Source organism: Acanthochromis polyacanthus, chromosome 7, assembly GCF_021347895.1.
Source record: "Acanthochromis polyacanthus isolate Apoly-LR-REF ecotype Palm Island chromosome 7, KAUST_Apoly_ChrSc, whole genome shotgun sequence".
NCBI lineage: Eukaryota > Metazoa > Chordata > Actinopteri > Pomacentridae > Acanthochromis > Acanthochromis polyacanthus.
This window is the reverse complement of record NC_067119.1, coordinates 17590899-17616690: the sequence shown is the minus strand read 5'-3', so window position 1 is coordinate 17616690 and position 25792 is coordinate 17590899. Positions and strand designations below refer to the sequence as shown.

At 42.2% G+C, this 25792-nt stretch overlaps 1 protein-coding gene across 2 annotated transcripts; it reads right to left on the bottom strand.

Moving 5' to 3' along the window:
- Window positions 1-833: 833 nt before the first annotated feature.
- LOC110953040 (transducin-like enhancer protein 1) lies at window positions 834-24413 on the bottom strand. Of its 2 annotated transcripts, none has more exons than XM_022196856.2 (20): window positions 23642-24413; window positions 23204-23304; window positions 22358-22421; window positions 21477-21521; window positions 17362-17424; window positions 17126-17230; window positions 13279-13498; window positions 12928-12944; window positions 10465-10578; window positions 10189-10242; window positions 9802-9951; window positions 9531-9669; window positions 8870-9069; window positions 7417-7493; window positions 6999-7248; window positions 6462-6709; window positions 5913-6060; window positions 5584-5734; window positions 3464-3540; window positions 834-3042 (listed from the first exon to the last, which is right to left on the bottom strand). In XM_022196856.2, the coding sequence occupies exons 1-20, from the start codon at window positions 23663-23665 to the stop codon at window positions 2935-2937; spliced, it is 2355 nt and encodes a 784-aa protein (XP_022052548.1). In that variant the 5' UTR covers window positions 23666-24413; the 3' UTR covers window positions 834-2934. The 2 variants fall into 2 exon arrangements, with proteins under 2 accessions (XP_022052548.1, XP_022052549.1); XM_022196857.2 differs by having other exon boundaries at window positions 17156-17230.
- Window positions 24414-25792: the final 1379 nt, after the last annotated feature.

Here is a 25792-nt window from a genome sequence, read left to right as displayed (position 1 = left end):
CACTGATATTCTTACCTTATGCCTAAATCTCTGCAGTGTTGAAAATAAACTCCAGGTGACTTAATTTGCTTCTGTAATTAATCCTGTAATGTGTCAAAGTTTTAAGCAGGAAAAAAACTCGATGTAAGGTGTTTTCTTTAGACTGTGGCGAATACAGAGGTGACAAATAAAAACTGAACCCTTGACCCATGTAGTGAGCAGATCCAGTGGCTCTGTTAGACTGTAGGGGGGCATTTTGCTGCCATGGATCGTCTCCCCAGGGAAAGGTCACTGCAAATCAATAGGCTGTTCTGAGTGATCGTCTTTATCCTGTGATGAAACGTTCCTGTCCTGATGGGAGTGGTCTCCTCTGGGATGACGCCTCCTCCCTCCTTAGGGCACGAGAGGTCACTGAATGGCTGGATGAACGTGAAAATGATGTGAATCGTATGCTGTGGCCTTCACAGTCACCAGCTTTTAACCACCTCTAAAGAGCTAGAGAGCGCTCTCCATGCCCATCATCAAAAACATCAAATGAGGAATATTTTTTAGAAGTAGCCCACAGATTTAGAGAATCAATGCAAAAGCACATTGAAGTTTATCCACTTGAAACCAAATGAAGGTTATATTATTCTAGCTAGCAGCTGAAGTATTCAGAGTTTCAGTCATGTATATCTTTGTGCAAGGGGGGAAAGAGGAAAGATTAGGCAATATTCCTTAATTTTTTCAATCCAAGTTTTATTTACAAATCTGGAATCTAAACTTCTTCTCTGAGATTCCATCTTTAATATATGATAAAGTTCACCATGAGGTCCTCGTGTTCTTGCACTAAATCAGAAAAGCAAAGACTCAAGTTACAAAAAAAACACATTTATTGTCTAGACATTTCAATCATTTTAGCTTCACTAGCATTAAGACCGTTTAGTATTTCTCCCGATTAAATGTTTCTTTTCCATGTAAAAGACGTACAAAAACAGTTTGTTATTCCTAAAGCATGTCTTGTAAGAAAAGAAAAACATATATACATTTTTACAGACAAAAATATATTTAAAAAAAAAAAAAGAACTAAGCACAAGGTCATGAAATTAACAAGTTTTAAAAATGGCTGAAACTGAATGAGTCTGTCCTGGTGCCAAAGTATGACTGCACCTTCTCTTTACTCCTCCATAAGACTATCTTGAAAAATAATTTAATCTTGCTTATACTCTTACAATACTCTTCGAAAAGTGAAAAAAAAAAAAGCATCATGACAGCATTTTACTTTTCAAGGCGTCTTTGCTAATGTCCCACTTCAAGAATACAAGTTGAAACAAGTGACACTATATGGCAAAAAGAGGATGTCATTTGTTTAGTAAGTCTGCAATGTGTCGAGTTTTTTTCTCTTGTTCACTCAGGATTTTTCTATACATTCAAGAAAAGTAAATCATGTGTTAAGATAATCTTGATTGGTTGTGGTTCAGGAAGCGTAATTAGCTGTCCATATAATAAGACATCATGTGTTTGAAAGACTGGCAAAGGCAGAGTTGAGATAAGCTTGCAACAGCAAAGATGTGCTGATTCTGTGAAGTGTTTTCAGGTCAATACACTAATTGTAAGAATAAAGGGGACGACTCACTCCAAACCAATAAGCTGATCAGTGGATGACACACACTGCTGCTCAAGTATATGGCATAAGGGCTAAGAAATCAACAAAAGAAATCACAGTATGAAAGCTTACATTGTGTCCCTCTCCTCTCCAATATCTTGAAGACTTCAGTGTGTGTGCAGTTCAGTTACGTGAAAAGACACAAGTAGGAAAATAATCTGTTTAAACAGCCGTATAAGGAAAGGATGATTAACAGAATTTGAGAATTAATTCAGTCTCTTTACTTCAGGTTTCCCCTAATTGGTGTCTTAACCTGGATCAGATGTATGAAAGGAGAACGTTTTTCAGGGCAACCAGAATTAAAGCTTTTTTAGCAGTATTTTTAACACACTGTCCTGTTTTTGGAGCTTATCTGACTTTGTAAGCTCTTTTTCCCCCACAAAACAGAATATTTTAAATCATTTTCCATCCGATATTGGTACGAATTAGAAAAATCTACTGTGTCAGATGAGGCTCAAAAGAGCTCATCATAGAAGTTAACAGCAATATAATGTTAGACAAGTCAGCTACGATAACCATTTGTGTATTTTAAGTAATTAAGTACAGCATGTCGGTGGACAGCTAGCACTACAGTGCAGTTAGTGAGGATAGAACTTACTGTTAAGAAAGAAAGAAAGAAAAGGTACTTTTCAGACAGTGTAGGCGTATCAGAACGGCAAGCTGAGGTTCTAAGGTCAAAGAGTCGTAGCTGAGGGATCAAGGGGCTGTGAGCATTGTCTGAAGCAGAACAGACATTCTGCATTCACTGTCTAAAATGTTCACTTGCCTGCTCATCTATTGCTTCTTTTCCATCTCTTGAAAATTCGGCCCATTTCTGTCCACCCTTTGCCCTTTCCATCAGCCATCTGTTTACATATTCACCCTTTGGGTCTGAAAGTTCTTTCTAGCATCTCTGCCCACTGATTCTAGCATCATTATCTGATGATCAGTACAGTGTCATCAGAAGAGACGGTTCCAGTCCAAACAATCCAGAGTCCCCTTTGGTCATTTTCTGGTCCCTGTAACGGATTCCAGGTAGCTCCACAGCAGAAAGCAGTAGGGACCAACATCCAAACAATTCCTCTACTTCCATTAATATCCAACTGCTCCACCAAATTTCCAGCCGATGAGGCGTCATGTACACAGACACAACAGACGTGCACCTGTAAAATGTTTGTCCCCTCTCTGTGTATCTTCAGCAGAAATAACAGAAAAAAACAATGCTTCATTAAGGTCACGCCTGTTTGCGATTTCTGGGTCCACGTGAAAAATTATAGAAGCATATTAGATGTGTGGGAGCAAAGAAATGTCCTTGCATTCTTTCCATATTTTCAGTAGATGACCTCATAAACAGTGGCCTTCTTGTCCCCTGAACCAGTAACAATGTACTTGTCATCCACAGATATGTCACAGCTTAGCACCGACGATGATTCTTTAGACTGAAGAGAAAGAAATTGATATAGAAAAAGAGAAAAACTCAGTCACCAACAAGGAAGAATTTCTATGAAAATCTAAATATGTCTTTCAATGATTTACAATCATGCTCTTGCAAAACTTAATTAAGCCTGATGTGCTCATTCCAAATAGTGTTGAAGAATGGTTAATAAGAAACAGTAGCTATCACATCATGTTTGTTACACAGACAGCATGTGTATATTCCAAGAACAGGCATGTTGAACTATGCAACCTCCATGTGTCATTAAAACTGCAAAGTAGAAAGTGATCTTCTTGAAAACAACACTGGTGGGACAATTTTATAGTATCTAGTCTTTTCTTGCAAAGCAGTTTGGCCAATTAAAGCTGAAGCAGCACCACAAGTTCATATATTTAACAATAAATGTAGTGATCTATTGCACTAACCTGGAATATGCTGGCTCCATAGGGTGTTCTCCATGCATTCAGTAAGTTGTCCTTTCCTGTGCTCACAAACCATTTACCTGAGTTGAGAAGCACACACAAACACATACACAATAAGCAGTCGCAGGGAAAAACTAAAATGTAGACAATAGCATCACCACCAAGAATTGGTTAGCAATAATTTAAAAAAAAAAAAACAAAAAAAAACACTAAGGTACACACGTGGACAAAATTGTTGGTACCCCTCAGTTAAAGAAGGAAAAACCCACAATTCTCACTGAAATCACTTGAAACTCACAAAAGTAACAATAAATAAAAATTTATTGAAAATTAAATGATCAAAAACAGCCATTACTTTTGAATTGTTGATTAACATAATTATTTAAAAAAACAAACTAATGAAACAGGCCTGGACAAAAATGATGGTACCTCTATAAAAGATTGAAAACTATTTGACCAGAGTGACATGATTAACTCAGGTGTGTCATTTAATTGACATCACAGGTGTTTCCAAACTCATAATCAGTCAGTCTGCCTATTTAAAGGGAGACAAGTAGTCACCCTGCTGTTTGGTGAAAAGGTGTGTACCACACTGAACATGGACAACAGAAAGCGAAGGAGAGAATTGTCCCAGGACATCCGAAAAAAAATTATAGACAAACATCTTAAAGGTAAAGGCTATAAGACCATCTCTAAACAGCTTGAAGTTCCTGTGACAACAGTGGCTCATATTATTCAGAAGTTCAAGACCCACGGGACAGTAGCCAACCTCCCTGGACGTGGCCGCAAGAGGAAAATTGATGACAAATTGAAGAGACGGATTGTTGGAATTGTATCCAAAGAGCCCAGAGCAACCTCCAAAGAAATTAAAGGTGAACTCCAAGGCCAAGGTACATCAGTGTCAGATCGCACCATTCGTCGTTGTTTGAGCCAAAGTGGACTTCATGGGAGACGACCAAGGAGGACACCACTGCTGAAAAAAACTCATAAAAAAGCCAGACTGGAATTTGCAAAAATGCATGTTGACAAGCCACAAAGCTTCTGGGAGAATGTCCTTTGGACAGATGAGACCAAACTGGAGCTTTTTGGTAAGGCACATCAACTCTATGTTCATAGACTCAAAAATCAAGCATACGAAGAAAAGAACACTGTCCCTACGGTGAAACATGGAGGAGGCTCAGTAATGTTTTGGGGCTGTTTTGCTGCATCTGGCACAGGGTGTCTTGAAAGTGTGCAAGGTACGATGAAATCTGAAGACTATCAAGGCATTCTGGAGAGAAATGTGCTGCCTAGTGTCAGAAAGCTTGGTCTCAGTCGCAGGTCATGGGTCTTCCAACAGGACAACGATCCAAAACACACAGCCAAAAACACCCAAGAATGGCTGAGAGAAAAGCGTTGGACTATTCTAAAGTGGCCTTCTATGAGCCCAGATCTGAATCCCATTGAACATATGTGGAAGGAGCTGAAACATACCATTTGGAGACGACACCCATCAAACCTGAGACAACTGGAGCTGTTTGCTCATGAGGAGTGGGCCAAAATACCTGTTGACAGCTGCAGAACGCTCATTGACAAATACAGAAATCGTTTAATTGCAGTGATTGCCTCAAAAGGTTGTGCAACAAAATATTAAGTTATGGGTACCATCATTTTTGTCCAGCCCTATTTCATTAGTTTGTTTTTTTAAATAATTATGTTAATCAACAATTCAAAAGTGATGGCTGATTTTGATTATTTAATTTTCAATAAATTTTTATTTATTGTTACTTTTGTGAGTTTCAAGTGATTTCAGTGAGAATTGTGGGTTTTTCCTTCTTTAACTGAGGGGTACCAACAATTTTGTCCACGTGTGTAGGGACATCTTGACCTAACCACAACATCCACTGTTGTTCTCAAGCCACATTCTCTGGGTTTTGTCATTCCCGTTTCTTTATTTCCTTGTTTTGTGTCTACTTCTAACTGGACTCATCTAATCACAGCTAAATTTTCACACACAAAAAAGACAGCACACTTTATTCACTAATTGCAAAAATTGACTGGCTCTAAGGTAGACTAAAAGATGGAGTGGAAAATTAATGAAGTAAGCACTAGATAGGGCAAAATTCAGATGGTGAATTGCATACCACAGTAGGCAAACTGCAGAGAGAGTACACAGCTCTCGTGTAGATGAAGCTGGTATTTGTCAGGCTTGGTGACATGAAGGACCTCAACATTGCTGCTCTCCATCCCAACAGCAAGCCATTCTCCTGTTGGACAGTATCCAAGAGAGAAGATCTGGACAGACAAGAAACAAAACTTTACTTGTATATTCACTGAGAATTTGAGCATGGCTAAAACTTGAATCGGTTTTACTGGGCTTACAACTTGTAACAAAGCTTTGAAATAAATGATTAATTACTGTACAGTTTTTCAAGGTTAGTTGATGAAATACTGTTGACATGTGAGCTTGTACCTGTGATGTAAAGTCATGCTGCTGCAGCTGCCGTCCCTCCCGCAGATCCCAGGAGCGGACAGTGTTATCCAGGCCTCCAGTCCACAGCTTGGTGCCGTCGTTGGAGATGTCAATACAGCTGGCTCCATCTGTGTGGCCCTGGAACTGCCTGCAGGATGTACACATGCATCCTCAGTTAAATAAAGAAAGATGTATAAACATTGACAGACAAGCCATTAGGCTGTCCAGGTTGGTATGTATCACAGGCTACCTGTGAAGATCGTACAGCATTTCTGATCTGCAGAAACTCTTGTAGTACTAATACTAAATATTCTGTGTCTTGATGCTACAATTTGTAGTCATACATGTTACATGTAACATTTAGAGCTGAAACTGCAAATCAAAGAAGGCTGACACTGCTGCCCACAGGAGGTTAGAGAACCCAGACAGTGATGCCCTTGAAATTCACAAGGCAAATATTTACCAATCTTCTGCAAAGAAACACTGAAAATGAGCTAAATTCTCTCGCTACTTCTGCCTGTTGCAGAAAAGCATATAGTTAACTCTTACCTAACGAGCGTCTGGTTGTGTAAATCCCAAACTGCGATGTTTCCATCACTGCAGCAAGAGAAGCAGACCTTGGAATCCGGGCTGATGGCCAGAGCATAGCAGGCTGGTGCTGATGATGTTAACTCTGCTTTAATCCTAGGTGTAGGTGTGGCCAAATCCCAAATCGACAATGTGCTTGCTTCACCTCCCACAATAAGGGTCCGACCATCAGGGAGGAGACGACAGGAGCGGATGTAATTGTCTCGGTTCTGAAGTGGTAAAAAAAAAAAAATTAAAATATTTTTTCATGAACTTAATGCTACACTATATTTTCTATTGATACCATTTAGCTTATTTTGCTCTGTGATGAAGAACACACAAGTACCTTGCTGTTCCCTAAAATCATGTGCAGAAATTATGCAGAAATTCTGTTTTGATTTAAAAAAAAAAAAAACAAATAAATGTAGACCGCCCTTACTCAGGCTAATACTTTACTATATAATAATACTTAAGCTTTGTACTGTAAAACCAACACAACAAACCCTGGATCTCACTCACCAGACAGTCGAGCTGGGACACGGGGCTCTTGTTTCCTGGGTGACTAATATCCCAGACCTTGACACAACCCTTTCCTCCTGTGTAAACGTGTCTGGTGGGGTTACTGATGGTAACAGCACACACAACCTCTCCATGGTTCAGTGTGTTGATCTGACGGGCATGGCGAGGGATTCCTGGGCCCACCAAAGCATCTGGGGGGAAAGGAACTGGCTGCATCTGTCCATCAGCCGCAACATGAAAGGAGTAGGCACTGATGACACAAACAGGAAGGAGAGGAGATTAAATACGGAAGAAAAGGAGGAGGCCAAAGAATACAAAAAAAGTGGGATGATGAAGAAAGAGGTGGAAAGTTAAAAAAAAAAAAAAAGATGAGGAAATTTTTTCCCCCCCACATACGTGTAGCCACAAATACACTTACGGTTTGCCACCAGGGATTCCTGTCAGACTAGGAGGCATTCCAGGAACTCGCATGTGAGGATGAGGATCAAAACCAACCTTGAGGAGAGCACATATATTTTATGAGCACAGTGCAAACACACACCCATGGGAATTGGCAAAATGCACTCAGGTCAATACTAACCTGTGGACAGAACACAAACACTCATGAACACAAAGCAAACAGACACTCTCAAGAACACACACCCTCTGAATCTGAATGACAAGTATAAGAGATAGCAAACACACAGAGGCAGAGCTGTCAGTACTTGTGCTGCCCCCCACCCCAGTCCAACACACACACAGCCGGTAAGTACACAACCTGAGTTGCTATCAAGTGTTGCCCAGACACAGCTGTGAGTCTACTAAACCTATTTAAACAGTGTAATGAACACTGTGCAAATACAGCCAAGAGTGATGAGGTGATATAACGTAATGCACACTAACATACCCACTGTATAAATACTATCACACAGACGAGAGAAATACAGCTGTGCAATTATTGACACTTTATAAACTTTGCAATATCAAATATACAGTGGTTATGAAAAGTTCACATCTTTAAGTATTTTTAACACACTGAATTACAGTCAATGTAATTGATTTTTTCAACACGGATATAAGATTCAATGTCAAGTAAAACTGTGAAAGTAGCACTAAATAAATAAAACACAGATTAAGTGACTTGTTAAGAATTCACAATTATACATTTCATTCAGGAGTTGGATGGACATCACCTGTGTTAAGGTGTGACAAGGGATTTTAGCTTCTGGAAAGTGCAATTGCTGCAACAAATGGTAAAAGCTGCATTATGAAAACAAAAGACTGTTCAATCTGCTGTTGAGTTACTGAAAAGTACGAATCAGGGGACGAAAACACAAACTCTGCAACACACTGAATATTTCCTCACAGTGGCATAAGGTCAATAATAAAAAAATGGAAAGAATATAGTAGAGATGAAAATCTGCCTGGAGCAGGTTCCAGGGTTTCATGGCTGAGTTGTGAGCAGTGCGCATACAACAACTGTTGCCTGGGTGCTTCAGGGAAAACGGCAAAGAGGAAGCCACAGTTGAAAAAAAAAAAATCATAAGAAGGCAGAAAAAGTAGAAGGCATGACTTGAAAATTCACTCTGTACTGTTCACTCACATTCACTATGCAACTTCACAAAGCTGGGGAGATCTTACAAAGAAGATTTGAAAATTTGAAGTATCTATGGAACAGACTGGAATTTCTGCCAAAGTAACCTCTACCATAAACTTTACTAATAATTACATTTTTTTTTATTTAGCATTTCCGCAAATCATAGTCAAAAAAATAAAACACCTGCTTATGTTGATTTTGAGGAGGTTATCTTCACTTTAGGCATGCAACAGATGAGCATACACTAATGTGAAATGTCCCTTCAACAACAAATAAGACACCCTTTTCCACTCACCATGGGTGAACGGCCGTATGCAGCCACAGCGGCTGCAGCAGCAGCACTCATCTGAGGTGACATGTTGTGCAGTCCAGCAGCATAGGCTGCTGCCCCAGCTGCTCCAGCTAGCTCCCCATTCATTCCTGCTGCATGGGGCAACATACCAAACGCACCTGGATATGGGCCTGGTACAGCCAGGGGAGTTCGCAAACCTGCAGCTGAGAAGAAGAGTGAATGGTGTGTTAGAAGCTGAAGACAACAAAGAGAGAAGTCTGGTTTAAAAGTCCTTAAATATCTAAGAATGCAGACTTTGACGGCTTGATCACAACAACATTGAGTTGACATAACTTGATTAGAATTTTTTCTTTGGCTACAATGCAAAGGTAAGTTAAGCATAAGCAAACTAAACTCCTACAACCAGATTTGTCTTTCACATCAAGCGCACTCTGGGAACCTTTGCATTATTCTAAGGTAAAGGTGTTTATTAAAACATTGGTGATTAAGTAACAGTTTCACCGAAGACAGAAGAAAATCCTACATTTATCTGTCATTCATCTAAAGGTCTTGACCCTTAATGGTGAATCTTGGTGGCAAGTCAGAAAATGTAACTTCAATTTTAGCATTTTAAAATAATACATCCTTTCATGCCATTCATTTCTAAATGTTTATACTAGCTTACTTGGTGGATGTGGTATCTCCATGGACGGAGGTTTTGAGAGACTTGGTCGGATTCCTGGTGTGGAACTCGGACCAGGAGTGGAGTCACCTCTAGGTGTAGGTGTGCTTGACTTTAGCCCCGGTGTCCCTGCTTTATCTCGCTGCCACACAGAGAAACACTTTATAAATACATGCAACTACTACAATTTCACATAAATGATCCACTTACCGAATCTTTCTGACTAATGAAAATGCTACAACAAATGAAATAGTGGTTTCATTTCCATGCCTACCATTGCCATCTCTTTGGACTTAAGCGAGGAGGAGCTGGCTGATGATGCAGTAGAGGCTGGACTACAGGGATCTTTCTTGAGGAGACGTGCTTTATCTAAGCCGTTTTCTCTAGGGGAGGGAAGAGGTGTGCCACGAGGGGAGGCTGGGTCCTGGTGGATAAACAACAATTTGGTTAACTACATAACAGAAAAATTACTGGCATTTTCCTGGATATAAGAAAACCGCAAGGAATTATGAATGTAATGCAGATAATTTTAAAATGGCCCATTCCCCAGACACTACGGTGATGTATGCAATTCTAATTTAAGCCTCAATCCCATAATAAAGAATCACATTCATCACAACAGTTATAAAATAACAACAAAAAAATATCAAAACATACTGACCTCATTCGAGACATCCACCACTAAATTATCATCACTTTTCTCCCCATCGCTGTCCTAAAGAAGCCAATCGATACGATAGCCAGTCAGCACACCATTAACAACTGCATTTTCACCTGGTAATTTTCTTTAACAGAAGCTTGTCACAGATGCCCTTTGACAGGCTGAGAAAGTTAAACAAACACTAAAACTGCATGGGCATATGACACTGACACATTATAAATCCAACTTGCTCACATTGGAAAAAAATGGAACACAGAAAGACGAGCCATTTCTTACATAGTGGCTAGAGTCCTTGTCATCCACCTTGCGTTTCTTGGTGTCATTTGGGAAGTCAGGTCCATTGCGTCGCTTATCTGAGTTCCTAAGACTTTCTGGCAGCAATGAGTTACTCTGCAGATGGAAGCGAAGGGGAGGAATAGAAGGGCAGAACACAGTTGGATAGGAGGAAAGAGATTAAAAACAAAAGCATAGAAAAGAAAAAAGATAAAGGACAGTTTAGAGGACAAAGAGGGGGAAAAAAAAGGATTTGAAAAGGTGAGACAATATTGCCATTTACAGTTCAGGTTGTGCTTTGTTTTGTGAGCATTCTGCATGAGCTCACTAAACCATCTGATCCATCTACCACTAATTACAAAAGCTATTCAGCAATGATGTAGAGCAGGTTAGAAAAACAGACTCTTACTTGCAAATAGGTTAATAGTTCACAGAAGCATGAATTAAGCAGCACTAACACTTAAACAGCAACCTCTTTTCTCACTTGACCAAAGCGAGTCACAGCCACACACAAACACATGCCTCTGAAGTTGATGATTACATTAAGTGGCTCTCAAAATCTATCCGTGCTCCCTCTCCTGGCTCTGACAAGCCGCACTGGCTGTATATGTGTGTGTGTGTGTGTGTGTGTGTGTGTGTGTGTGTGTGTGTGTGTGCTTGTGTTTGTGTGTGTGCACAATGTGTAATTGACTGTGAAAGCCCATGTGTATGATCGAGCGTGTAACGGATTGTGAGTGTGTATGTGAGTGTGTATTACTTGCATAACACTCTTGTGTCCCCCAGTGTCCCAAGACTACACACACACACCCACACACACACAGACAGAGCTGCCTCCCCCCTCTGGCCTCCTGACCAACGGATCCTATTGTTAATGGATTAAAGCTTCATGTTGAGTCCATTATAGTCTCAGCCTGTCAATGAAATGTGCATCCAACATACACAAACACATGCACATGCACATATCTAGCTAGGGAGCGAGCGCCTGGGCTTTCAGGGGGGAAAGGGTAAATGAAGGAGGAATAGCTAAAAGAGGAGGACGGGGAGGAGGAGCAGAGGGGTGAGAAAAAAGGAGAGAGGGAGGGGATGAGATTAGAGGACAGAGAAGATGGAGGGAGGGTGTGAGAGTGTGGAGAAGAAGAAAGGGTGACAAGAGACGAGGGAGGGAAGGAGAGGTGTGAGGGGGGTGAAAAATTTGTATTCTGGCAAAGGCCCCTTCCTTCACACCCCCCTCTTCCTCCCATCTCCTCCACCCCTTTATTGAAAGGTTTTAGTGAGCTGAGCACAGAAGCACTGACCCGCAAAACATAAGCAACCCCCCCCCCATTCGCTTTTAGCATGGTCACACACACACACACACACACACACACACACACACACACACACACACACACACACACACACACACACACACACACACACACACACACACACACACACACAGGCTCAGTGTCATATGACTGCTGCTCCCTCACCCCTACCCTTTCCCAAGCCCTCCCCTCTCAGTGGTGGTGATATTAAACACAATGAGAGTCTTTAAGCGCGGGATCAGGGGCGGTGGGACGGGGGGAGGGAAGCGGGTAATCTGCTCACTGAGGTGTTAAATGGGCACAACAATGCAGGCTAGGCTAGAGAAGTGTGCGTGTGCATGTGAGTCTGTGTATGTTTGTGAGTGCGCGCACGCATGTGACCATGCTAAAAAGCTCATTTGGAGGAGAAAAGAAACCTAACAGTTCAGAGCAGATCTAGGGCAGAACTAAACAGGCAGGCCAAAGCTCTACCAAAGAGATCACCAAATACACACACAAACGCATGTGTGTGAGTGTGCACACACATACACTTTGAAACTGACAGTCAAAAATATACAACTCAAAGCTGAAAGCTATTTGGGTGCAAAGCAGTGGCAAAAACTACAAGGTGCCTTTATGCATAATGACATGGTGAGATGAACTTTATTGATTCCTGAGGGGAAATTGGGTCACTGCAACAGCAAAGAATTGAATAACAAAGGCGAAACCTTTAAAATGAGAAAGAATGGACCTCAGCAACAGGTTAAGTCTACCTGGATTGCAGGCTTCAAGTTCCATGTCTTAGTTTTGATGTTACTTAGAATAAATTCCTGCAACTATTCTTTTTTTTTTTTTACAATAAAATGCATGCAAGATGATTAAAAAGACCTTCTCCATAGCTACAAATCCCAACAGTAACATAAATATTGTAATCTGCTGTATGTACAGTGTGTGCAGTTTACTTAGAACAGACTATTCAATTTTTTTTTCCTGAGTTTGACTGGAGTTTGCTGACTAACAGACTATCAGTTCAGCTAACACAGGCTAATCCTATGCATACTGCATCAAAGAACACAGTCAAATTCCCCAACACCAAGATATATCTTAAAGACAAACAAAAAAATAAACTGAATTATTCAACAGAATAGTAAACATTGCCACAAGAGGAGGAAGTACTTACTGTGCCGGGCTCTCGCTCTGTTGCCATTAGAAATGTATAAATGTGGTTGAGGTCACAGGGTTGGGTGTTCAGCAGAGCAGAGAAAAGAAAAATAAGAAAGGAGTGAGAAATGTGCTCAAGAAAGGTTTTATAACTAAAAAAATCCAATCTTCAGAAAGCAAACAGACTCAAACAGCCCAAATTTATTGGATCACCATTAGGAAAGGCACAAAATATCACAAAGAATATACAGTCTGAGCTGAATAACGTGACCATTTGATGATTCAAAAACTTCAAGCCAACTTGACTAATACCTAACTATTCCACTGTATATTTCAAGTGGTGTCTCTATTGAAGGGTGTCTCTCCTCACCTCTCAGGTGTTCAGGTCCTGCTGGGTGTGAGTCTGGTCCAGACAAGTGAGGCTTTTTGTCACCGCCATCCTTTCCCATCAGATGGGGAGGAACGGCACCAAGTGCTCCAGACAGAGCCAGGAGACCAGCTGAACCACCTAGCTGAGAGGGGTGGAGGCCAGCAGGGTGAGGAGTGAGGGGCACAGGGGCACCACCATGGTTATGAGATAGATGTTGCTGCTGTAAGACAGAGAGGCAAAGCAGAAAGAGAACGAACAGGTTAGTTGAAAGGAGAAACGGGGACCATTCAGGGATTTGCCACTAAAATGGACTGCTGCTTATCTTCCTCAGTGTGCACAAGATGATCGGCAATGATCCTACTGATGAGCACTTTAAACTTGGAAAACACATGTTGGTGAGTTTCTTGGAGCTTGATGCTGGTCTGATTCAACACACGTGATACAGTGTAAAATATTACAGTAACGGCAAACACTAAAAGACTGGATGTAGCAAAATTTGCTATAATACATCTGCCATAAATGTCACAACACCTGACCCCAAAAACTCAAAAGTGTCCATGAACAAAACAGGGACACCAATAAGCAAAAATCAATAGTACTCTGTAACCTAATCAGTAGAGACTTCTGGCCCTACTGAAGTCTTCAACAGATGGGACAGTTTCTTCAGTGTCTGGGGTTTACACCACCTCAACAAGCTGCTGCACTCTACAAGGTGGTGAACACATCTTCTCCCCCTACACACTGCCTCACACACACCCTCCTCCCTCTGGGGTCAAACACTGAACAATACTGACAGCTGGGATCACAGCCCAAAGCCTGAGGATGTAGAGCGAAGAGAGGGAAGAAGAGGGGAGGAAAAGGAGGAATGACGGAGAAGCGGGGTGGTGGTGATGGGGGGAAGGCAAGAGCCCCAGCTGCTGCTTGCACTGTCAGGTCTTGTGAGGGAGTGAGGCGGCTGAGGGGCGAGGGGAGGAGAGAGGGAGAGAAGAGGGTCAGAGGGAGAGAGAGAGAAGGAGAGCGAGCTTGGCTGGCAGCCCCGCTCTCTCTTTCACACCAAATCAGGCGCTCGTCTGAGCGTGAAATGCCTTTGTGTTCCAAAACATCATTATTGCCTCCTCAGACAGTAGCCGCGGGAATCCAAGCTCACTGATTCGCCGCGGGGAGGGGAGGAGGAAGGAGGGAGAGAACAGGGGAAGGGGGGCACAGGAGGCGACTCGGCAGGGGTGGAAGGAGTGCTGAAGGTCAAACCGACTTTTATCTCACCTAATTGACTAACCCACCCCCCTTTTCCCGAGCCCCTGCCTTCTTTTTTCCTCTCTATCCATTCTTCGCTCTCTGCATCCTCCCCTGATGAATGAAAGCAAAACAACGAAATAGTCTTTTAGTCTTCGTGCCTGCCTGCCTGCCTGCCTGCCTGCACGCACACACACAAGCACACACTCAATTTCCAGAGTTGGCTCGCCTGCCAAACAATCAAACATAAACACACCCGCATGTCACACTTGATCACACTAACATGCATACACAGAGTCTAGATAAACAAGTCAGGCACACACACTCTCACTCAACCATCGCACCCCTGCCTGTTGTTTTCTGGGGATAACAGAAATGCATGCTCTACTACACACAGACGCACACACAAACAGATGTAAAAACACACACACACATGGGTACACAAACAGGACCCCTGATGGGAGTAAATGGAGGGGAAGCATTGGTGGAGGCAAGGGGAGCCTGGTTTGTCATGGGATGTTAGTGTGAGCTGGTGTGTATGCATGTATTTGTGGGATGTGTGTGTGTCTGTGTGTGTAGAAGTAGGGGCAACATGCTTCATTACACTCATTTAACTCACAAACGGGGTGAATGACAGGCTGGCGTGGGAGACGAGAGGAGATGGGAAGAGGGGAGTGTAAGGGCAACGCCGTGACCCCCCCTTTTACAAACACTAAAATCCTGCAATTAAGACTCAAACAGCAACTGCCAAATCTACCTCTCACTCCATCAGACACTAACAGAGACTCCCATCAGTCCACGTCAACTAACAAGCCCACCCCACATCTCACCAAACTACCCTTTAAGCCCACTGCCCACTCTTTGCTAAACTAAAGTTACACAGACTCCCCCTCCCTCTATTTCCCACATTTCCCTTAAACTCCAACCCGTAGCCTGTCCGCCTGCCAGTAAAGGCCCTATGGCTTCTATAAGACTGAGTATTAACTATTCTTCAACCCTGCACAGAAAGTTATCACCACCTACAGCTTGACTCTCTCTGTTGTTTTTGTTTTTATTGAACATTACTGCCAAACTGCAAGCAAGACCTCCTTTTCTCTCTCACTGCGCCAAACCATTTTCTGCTCAAGTTGGAATAGCTGGTCATGCCCCATCGGTCATCGTAGGCTGACATCTTTTCACTGAACATCTCTCATCATCACTGAATCATATCCTTTATTCTCTACTTACTCAATGTGAAAAAGATCAGATCTATCAATCACTCAATCCATCCATTTCTATTTTCAGACCCACTATTGATAAAAAGAGAAATTATTTTTGTACTTGGTTTAGCTTCTTTAATTTCCAAACAAATCTCTCTAATGTCCTATACACGATAGTACAATCAGACTACAGTGAGGGCTTGTGACGTTGAGTGTAGTTAGGTGATCAAGAAAGAAAAACAACTGCAACCCGTTTCTTGAAAAAACACGTGTGCCTTAGTACACGTGTGCACAGACTTGAGTGTACGAGCATACGTATTTCAACTTACGCACTCACATAGAAGCTAAAGCCTATACACACTGATATGCTACTTTAGCTTTTCTTCACTTTGTTTGCATGATTTTGTATTCTTATCGTAGCTTGTTTGCATATTTTTGTGGATTCATGACAATTGTAGTTGCTTATAACAAAATTGAGGTAGGATTTGTTCTATGAAACCTTTAGGGATTGTATTTACCATCACCTGAATAGTATGCATTTGTTATTGTGTGTCTATTGCTTTGTTTTACCGTGCAAAATAACATAAAAATATAAAGCTATTGGTGCAAGCGTACAATTTAAAACAAATGTACCGCTGTTAAGCATTAGTAGTGAGCCTGAAAGTTTCAGGTATAGGCGGGCAAAAAAACATTTGCTCAGAGAATTAGTTTGACCTACTTTGGTTTTGTGTTTGACTTATGTCTTTGTTTCTGCAGTGTATTCATTACAGCATAAAAAATATGATTTTTTTTCTTCAAAGAACAGACAAGCCTGTGCTAACATGCATTTGTCCTCTTGTGAAGACAGCAGCTAACACCACTGATGTGTAGTTTTTATTATACTATTTTGTAGCTCACTTGGAGGACTCTGTTCCACATGTGCAGTAAATCTGCGTCTGCACACTACTGCCGAGCACATGCACTACTGCCCTTGTAGCATCAACACAAATTTTGGGTTAAAAGCAGACATCTGCAGATAGGTCCGTGCGGACTCCTACAGACTCAGGAAGATGACCAACTGTACGCCCGCAGACCCTCATGTCTTCATGGATGCAGAAAGTAAAACACTGGACTCTCTATATACACCACCGAATGCTCTGCAGATTTATAATTTTACAAGTATTTTGCCAAACTCATGAAACTGCCCTGTGGAGGCTCTTTCAAATCTAGCAACAGTAGCCATACTGACTATCAAAGCTGCACACAAAGAACAAGCACCCTTTTCTTCTTTTCTGAAAAGTTAAAATTTCACTACTACCACATACATTTTTGAAGAGTTTTCCATTTGTATTTTTTGTGAAAATGGATAAATATTTCTTATGTAATACATAGACAAGCAGAGACAGTAAGTAAAGAGGAAGTAGAGGTATACACACTGTAGGTGGAAGACCTGGCAGTCCACGTACCCCGATGACAGCATTAAGTTCTGCCATGGTCACCTGTTTGGCTCGCTCCACAGCTTGAACCACCTGCTGCTGATGCTGTAAAAACACACAGACGCACATAATGTTGCTCAATAAAAAGCTGATTTATCAACAAAGCTGGCAGAGACAACTAGAGTGTATAAATGACATACAAATGCAGTCTGCAGCTCAAAGTCACATATACTTACCTCCTGTGAGAGGAAGGGAATGACTTGTGCACAGATGGTGTTTAGTCTTTTGGCAATCTCAGTCTGATGAAGGAAGAGACACACACAGATAGAAAGAGACTTAATTGTTGATAACATAATTGCATTCATTTAGAAAAGACAGCTGTTCAGTAGCACCAATAAAGTAATACAAGTGTGCACACACACACACACACACACACACACACCCATTCACACACTGGAAACTGCTGCCAACAAATCCACACACAGAAACCCCTACCAGACCATAACGACACACATCCACTTCTTTTGACACAAATCCAGTATGTGCCACTTTCAGCATTACTAACACGCACACACAATGAGATTTTCCCTCTCTAATTATCACTGTGAGCTCAGGTTTCTCTCTTGCCTGTTTTATTTCTTTCGCTCTCTCTCTGTCCTCTATGTTCTCGTCCCTCTTCCCATCAGCACTTCAACATAATCTCATCAGCTACTAACTTCATTTGCTCTCCCCCAGTATCCATGCCAACACATCCGCCTGCCCCCTAAACCCCCGGAGGTGGCTACAATTGGCTGAAACCAGATACCCCCACAGTGGCATCAAATCAGATAAAGGGACTCATATTACATATCATCCAATCAAATTGATACGAAGACGTCCAGGGTGAGGAGGGAATTGGAGAAGCCATGAAATGTAGTAATGGCTCATCGGACACACACATCCCACATAAATAGATACACAGACACACATGCTAGATGTGAAAGCTTCAAAAGGTTATGTACTGCTGTGTGATGCCTAAGAAAAGTTGGGCGAATTTCATTATCATGTGTTAAAATTTCATGTGGGCTTGTGGAAACTTGCCAAAACTCAGTCAACAGGGCCAAAACATAGTTATAAAGTCATCAAGCTAGTGGGAACCCACATCTGTGGGAGTGTAACTGACCAAAAATGTATTTCATTTGGTGGACAAATAACTGATTATGTAGTAAGTTTCCCAAACTCACAGTATTATCATACAGAAAAACTAAGTCAAAGAGACTGTTTAGGAAAACATTGCTCTAGTTTGCTATCTACATAATTTCCTTAGTTTAGCATGTTAACAATTACCAACTAGCACTAAACACAATACATCTGAGGGTGACGGGAATGATGAAGTCAGTGGACAGTCATACGTCAATATGGAACATCGGACGACCACAACCAAAATTTTACCTCAGATTGTCCAGTAGTTGTTGAGACATTTTAGGCTGGACCAAAGTCCAGGCGCTGACAGACATACCCATCCCTAAATCATGTCGCTGGCATGATGAATTACTTAATGGTTTTAATGGGTCTGACAATTCCTGAAAAGCTGAAGTGGAGACATCCACTTATCTTAAGCTGCAGCATACTTGCCCTCATTGGATTGCTCCATCATTGACCTACCAGCATGCCAAACAACCAACCCTGCCACAGTTCAGCCAGTTAGGTACTTGGAAGTGCTAAATCGAGTACTAGTGTATTCATAGCAACTCTTGAACTAAATAAGTAACTGCTTGACCTATAACAGAACTTGGAGCATAATCAAGAGTAAAAAAAGATCATTCATAGTAAGACTCAAATTACAAATGACAATGTCCAGGACATTGTAAATAAGGTGGTTAAGTCAGTATGCTAAGCAAAGAGTGCAGCTTCATCCTAAATCGCCACTAAAAACGCTTAATGAATTTAAAAATAATTGATTTGATCCAGAATCGAAGAGAACATGGGATCAAAAGTACCGAAAAGCTTTAAGAACAGTACTTCCATTCATACTGGCATGTGTCACTGTAAATGACGTGCTTCACTCTATGTACTATAGGTTTAATTGTAAATTTTTGTACTGCTTACATTTCCAATGTTTTCAAATATCCAACTTCATTCAAAAAGTTTAAAATGTTCATTTACATGCCCGGGGAAACTGAGGAGAATACCAAGTGCATAATGTGAAGACCTATCCATGGATAACAAAAACAAAATGGATAATTGCAAATCTGTTTTGCACAGTTCATTGTAGACCACTTAATTTCGCTGTTGGGCTATACAACAGGCTGTAAGTGACACACAGTTGATTAGTGTGGTTGTATCTAATTGTTTTTGGCTACCAGTCTGTGGACCAGTTTTAGTATACATTTTGCCATTCTTCTCAGAACAAATGTTACTGCTGTCTAGATGTATGTGCACCCGATGTACCAATTACTATAGCTTTTCTACAGTGAATTAGCCCGAAATGAGATGAAGAAACATTCATCCTGGCAAGTTCACGAGTTTCCTACATCTACTTTAACTCAGTGTCAGATTGGCCGACTTATTCCATCCCTAGAAAGCTTTAAAAAAAGGGGCTATTTCAAGCAGACTATACCTGCATACACATTCTCAGAATCCTGAGTTGTAAGCCTATAATTAGCTTTGTATAAAGACTCACTGATTAGGCTGTCTGAGAATAGTCTGACCAGGTACAATTAGGCCAGTCTAGCAAATCTAAACTAAAAGAAGAAGGCAGAAAATTTGTGATGCCTATATGAGGCATCATTATAAATTGTGGCACAAGAAAACAAAATAAAATGTTTTTTTTGCTTTGTTTTAAATATAACTCATGTGACTGAATTTTTCTAACTTTTCAACTCAGCTCGTGAACAGCAATATTGGAGAATTGCTATGGTGCACCAACCACATAACTCGTAACAGTCAGCACAGAAAAGTTGAGGATGCAGAGAGAAGATGCAAGCGTACACACACAACGTGCTCACAGAGAACAGGCTTCCCATTACACATATAATTGGAGCATTATTGCCACACTACACACACACACACCCCTGTAACTCCCCAGCAGGAGGTGGGTTGTTAGTCTGTATCCCCCCCGTATCCCCCACCCACTGAAGCTTGTTGCTCTGACAACTGCAGCCCCAAGCTAATGACCTCCCCTGGAGCTTTAGTGTGTGTTTATGTGTGTGTGGACAATAGGAAGAGATGCATCTCCCTCACAATGAAAGAACAGTAGCTTCACACGGACGTAAAGTGAAAGAGGAGCCAAGAGAAAAAAAAGGAAAGTGGGGGTGTGGGTGCAGCAGAAGAAAGTAGAGATCCCATAACTGTTATTGGAGAGTGAGGAAGGCAGAAAGAAAAGGAGAGAACTTGGGGTATGAAAAGAGGAAACTAACACAAAAGCAGAAAGAACACAGAAAAACACTATGGGGAAGGAGTGTGAGAGAGGTAGAGAAGCCTCCCCACTCTTCAGTGAAGCAGCCAAGCCAATCCACCTCCAATTTCCTCTGGTCTGACTGGTCGATAGCTGTGGTAATTACTGGTAAACGCTGTGAGCCTTGCACCAGTCCTATGGGGAAATGTGTGTTTGTGTGTATGAGAGAGGGTAAGAGTTTTCCCTCCTCATCCATGTGACCACGATTAACAAAGTGATATTGTATGCTTTCACTCTATCCGTGTACGTATCTAATGTCTGTATTTGTGTGTACATTTTTATGCATGAACTGGATTGAACTGTCGCTGTCCGCATGTGTTTACATACATTTCTTATGGGTACACAAAAATATTCTTAGCTTTCTGCATTAGTTTGTGCATTAAAACAGGTGCTTGTTATTCTATATTTCATGCTTGCAGCTGCAGCCTTACTAAAGTGTTGGAGTGTTTTAACCTCCCAGCTTCTAAAGGGGGGAGCTCCACTGTATCTCCTCCGTCTGCCTCACTGTGATCGATTCCTCTGCCCTCCCCAGCCCTGCCCCTCTAATGTAATAAAGCAGGCCGCTCCCCTAGACAGCACCAATCAATCTACAGAGCCATTCATCCTGCCTCTGGGCTCAGCCGGCCGGCCCTAACTGGGGAAATGGAGACAGAGCCCCATCGATCACAAATAAACACACATCCACACACACCCACAGGCATACAGTAAAACACATACACACAAAAATGCATTTGTGCACGCACACACACAATTGCATTTGTGCACATACACAAGGACACGTCAACAGGCACACACACCAAATACATCAAAATCCTGCCGTGGGAGAGACGAGGGCAGAGAAAGAGAGAGAGAGGAAGAGGGACAAACAAGAAGATGCAGAGAGGAGACAAGAGGCAGACAGATAAGCAGCCATACCTGTTTGTGCATTTCAATGTTGAGGCCATACGACATCTCATAGTACTGAGGAGGACAGAAAGTTAGACAGTTAGACAAGTGAAAGGAATCCTGAACCTTTTAAATACAAAGCCTGAAGAACTAAGGAGAATATGTGAAACCTTTCGGATGAGAGTGTTTTATTGGAAAAGGCAGGCAGGGAGATCGTTTTTGAATGGAGTGTCACACAATGTCATTCTCACAGAGCAATTAAACCCCTTATAAAATGCTTTTTACTTGGACAAGAATGTCACCGCAGAGTAGATAATAATCATGTTCACATACAACGCTGAAACAGCATTCCAATTCTTTCTTCTTGTTTGCTTCTGAGTCAGACTAAAAGCTTCAGATCAACACCTCACGCTGCGTCACATAAAATGTCTTCAAACTTTAAGGTTAAAGTTGAACAAGTTTGTAATGTAACTTTCCCGTTGTGCAAATCTGGTTTCTTGTGTGACAAACACAACTTATTACTTCTGAAAGAAAACGAAATGTCGAGTCTGCTGAAATATAGCAGCTGAGTCTAATTAGCACTAAATTTCTGCCACTGACAAGTTGTAAAGTTGTCACAGGGTCTAATCTGACACTCTCATCATCTCCATTAGCATGTCTCAGTAAGGAAAGTCCAACAATCTGATTTTACTTTCATGTAGCTGTGCAGTTGTAGTCATACTGCCTGTTCCCTTCTAGGATAACATTTTGTTTATACACTTGTCAGTCTTTGGGAAGATGACAGTTCACAGCCAGTTTCAAAACCCATGCAGCTATCAGGACACAATATGTTCCTCAAGGACACTTCAGAAACCTGAATGCAAAAGTGATGTGTGACATTGTGGGCAAAATTAAGAGTGCAAGGACCTCACCATGACATAGTGCCGCTGCATCTCAGTTTTTTCACTGGCCAACTTCTCGCACTCCAGTTTGAGACTGAAAAACAAAACATTACACCATTTACTTTAAGAGACACTACAAATTTTTCAAATTAAGCAACTGAAATTCATCTAAGAGTTGACTCTGAATAGTTGCTGACTGTCTCGCCTTTGTGTTAAACCTCGCTGCCCATTTGCTCAAGTACCTAGTAGCACAAAGAGAAACCCAACAAGTAAACTGGAGCAGGTTTTCGAAAGGAATGAAAGCAAAATGTAAAAGACGATGATTCCTCCTGACAAATGATCAGCAGTGTCTGTTGGATGTATGATGTTAGCTTTAACTCTGCTTTTCGTATGTGTAAATCAGGATGTGAGGCAGAAACAACACATCCTGTCTGTAGGTCAGTAGCTTTCACCTGTTGCGGCCCAACAACACAAATAAGTAAAAGCACATACGCGTGGAGCAAAGAAAAACACAACCGTGCACACACTTAGGCAGTCTTTTCCTAACACACAGTTACACAGGAGAAAATAAGGAGTGATTTATGAAACCCTGAGCCCACACGCCACCCTCTGGCTCTCACTCATCACCAGGACTTAGACCTACCGCAGTGTAAGCGCCAACATCGATGCCTGCTGCATATGTGTGCACTTTTGTGTGCGTACATGAACCTAATCCAGGTTTATGGGTTAGTCTGAGGCCAGAATTGGGGTTTTGTTCATTATGGTAAGCGGGATGACTGAGGTTTAGAGGGGATATGACAATAGGGGGGGGGAGGAAATTTGGCCCATAAAGACAAGCAAAGACTGCCATGTGAATTGTGTGCTTGTGTTATCCACCTGTGGTACTGCGCCTGAAGAAACTGGAACTCCTCCTTGATGCGGTCCAGCGACTCTGGGATGGTGAACTTGAAGGGCTGGCCTGGAGCCTGGTGGGGCGTCTGACACACACACACACAAACACACAGTTTTGTCAACATCATAGTGCCTCATTATGTGGCCTACAATATGCATCTGATCCTCTCCAGGCTCACATGTAATGTCAACAACTTTTAATTATTAGCTGTTATTGAACAAACAATATTATCAGCCCCACTTTGCTGCCCTGAGCAGATGTGGAGCCCAATTAACAGGAAGAAACAGCTTGATGTTAACATCTAGGTAGACTGGAGGCTGGTAGAACTAAGACAGCAGGAGGTGGGGTCAGACAAAGAGGTAATGTTATCTCCCGGGCTGTGAATACCCGGTTCCAGCCAGGTGAAGGACTACTAGTCTTACCGGGTGTCGCCCCTGGGGAAACATTGCTTTCTCCGGTAGGATGCAAACGTTTCCTTCTTAAAAGTGAGGATCAAACGGGGGCACAGTGAGGATGATGGGGGAAGCTCCAGATCACGGAAATGAATCCATCCGCCGGCGTTATTAGGACCAACTGTCGTTCATTTCAAACAAAAAAAACGACCGACCCCCGCCGCTCCGTTTGGGTTCACCGACCGTTTAACGTGAATCCCTGCTTCCCTCCGCTGCTGTCTTCTCGGTCGTTGTCTCTCCTCCCGCTCCACCGGTAGTGCGACCGTAAATCAGCCGGAAAAACACGGGAAACGGCTCATTAGCCGGAGGCAGCCGAAGGGGGGAGGAAGAAGGAGGCGGAGGAGGGCAAAAGAACCAGGTGAGAAGGGCTGGAGCCACCTCAGTCACTCCAGCGTTTGTTTGGTGATGTATTCCGAGTAACAGAGAACCGACCGAAGAAACAAACATCAACAGACGGCCGCAAACAGCCGCCGGAGCATCAGAAACAAATCCACACAAGTTAATTGCAGTGAAGAGTTCCCACTTGACTCGCCGCGGTCGCTGGCCGGCGGTTGGACGGTCAACAAAAACAGAAATATTTACTTCCCCGTTGAGCTTGGATGCAGAGCCACGTTCAAAATAGCTTTCAAGAGTAGAAAAAAGAGGAAATATGTCGTTAGTTTTGATAACAACAACTCCCACGGCGGCGGGAACACGGTCCTCTGTCCAGCTCTGCTTTACCTCAATGGCAACTTTCTCACGCGGTTTCACGCTCCCCAGCTAACCGAAACTCTGACCCCGCCTACAAAACTGCTTCCAGCCTATCAGAGCCGCCTCTCCACGTGGGGATAATGCTGTGGCTTACTATATTGACCAATGAGCGTCCTGAAAACTTCCCCGAGTACGTTGACCCCGTTGAGCTACGTGGACTCTGGCCAATCGGCACGTCGCAAGGAGTTGCCAGTTCGGAAGCGCGCAGGGCGGGCAGAGCAGTGGGTGAAGCCAAGTCTCACCTGTCAATCAAAGTAACGTGGGCCTCAAGTAGGAGAAAGGGGGGGTTAAGGATGAGCGTGTGCACGCAAACACACACATGCACAAGCGTGAACACGCACACTCAGGCGGGCACTATCAGCCCTCACACAAACACAGGCACAAACAGAAAAACACAAATACTGTTTTTCTTAGCTGCTGTGAGCCTTCCCAACAAGTGTCATGGCAAATCACCTCAAATCTCTCCCTCTTCCTCACTCTGTCTCTGTGAAATAATATTCAACAGGGGAATTTATTTAGTAGGACTTGAACTCACTTTATGTCCCACTTCTCTTAAAAAAATCTAATTATGCTGCTCATCTGTTGCAGTTTATTGCTGTTCTCATCCATAGGATGAGCTGCAGAGACAGCTCAGTTAGCCTCATGTTTCCATCACTGGCAGAGAAACCCAGGGACAAATCCAAAAGCCTGGGATATTGTGAGGTGCTCGCATCGGTTATATCACTTCGTACATGTATCTTGGTCTGGTGTGAATAATATCTGCATCCACCCAACAGAAGCATGCCAGGGGAAATCCTGATTTGTAGTAATAAAGCTCACGGAATGGGGTGTTATTATACGGGCGCTCGAAGCCAGACAGAAACAGCAGTAACAGGTCAGCAGTGCACACAGAAAAGTGAAAAAAAATAATGATAATGTGCTCAGTGTGAGCACAAATACAGATAGAAAGAAACAAAGGGAACAATGAAAAGCTTGGATCGCAGCATATTTCAAACAGTATGGAGGTTTGTAGGGAAAATGCATGGGCAGAAAGTAGGAAGTACAAAGAAATAATAATCATTTTGTGAGTAAACAAAGAGGCATTTGTCACAATAGTCTATCATCAATAAACATAAGCAATGACGGACACAGTTTGCGTGTTTCAATGTTATATTTTAAAGATTAAATAAAGGCAATTGTACAATTTCTAGCTTTGGCCATGTTGCAGTGATGACATTTTGTGGCTAACTTCCATATAACAGTGCATCACAGCACAGCAGATAACTGTATGCGTTTGTGTCTGCAGGTACAGTTATTAGCTCAACATGGAACCATAAACTTCTTCTCCATGGGCATAGATTTCTTTTTCACATTAGCTGGGACACTTTAAGC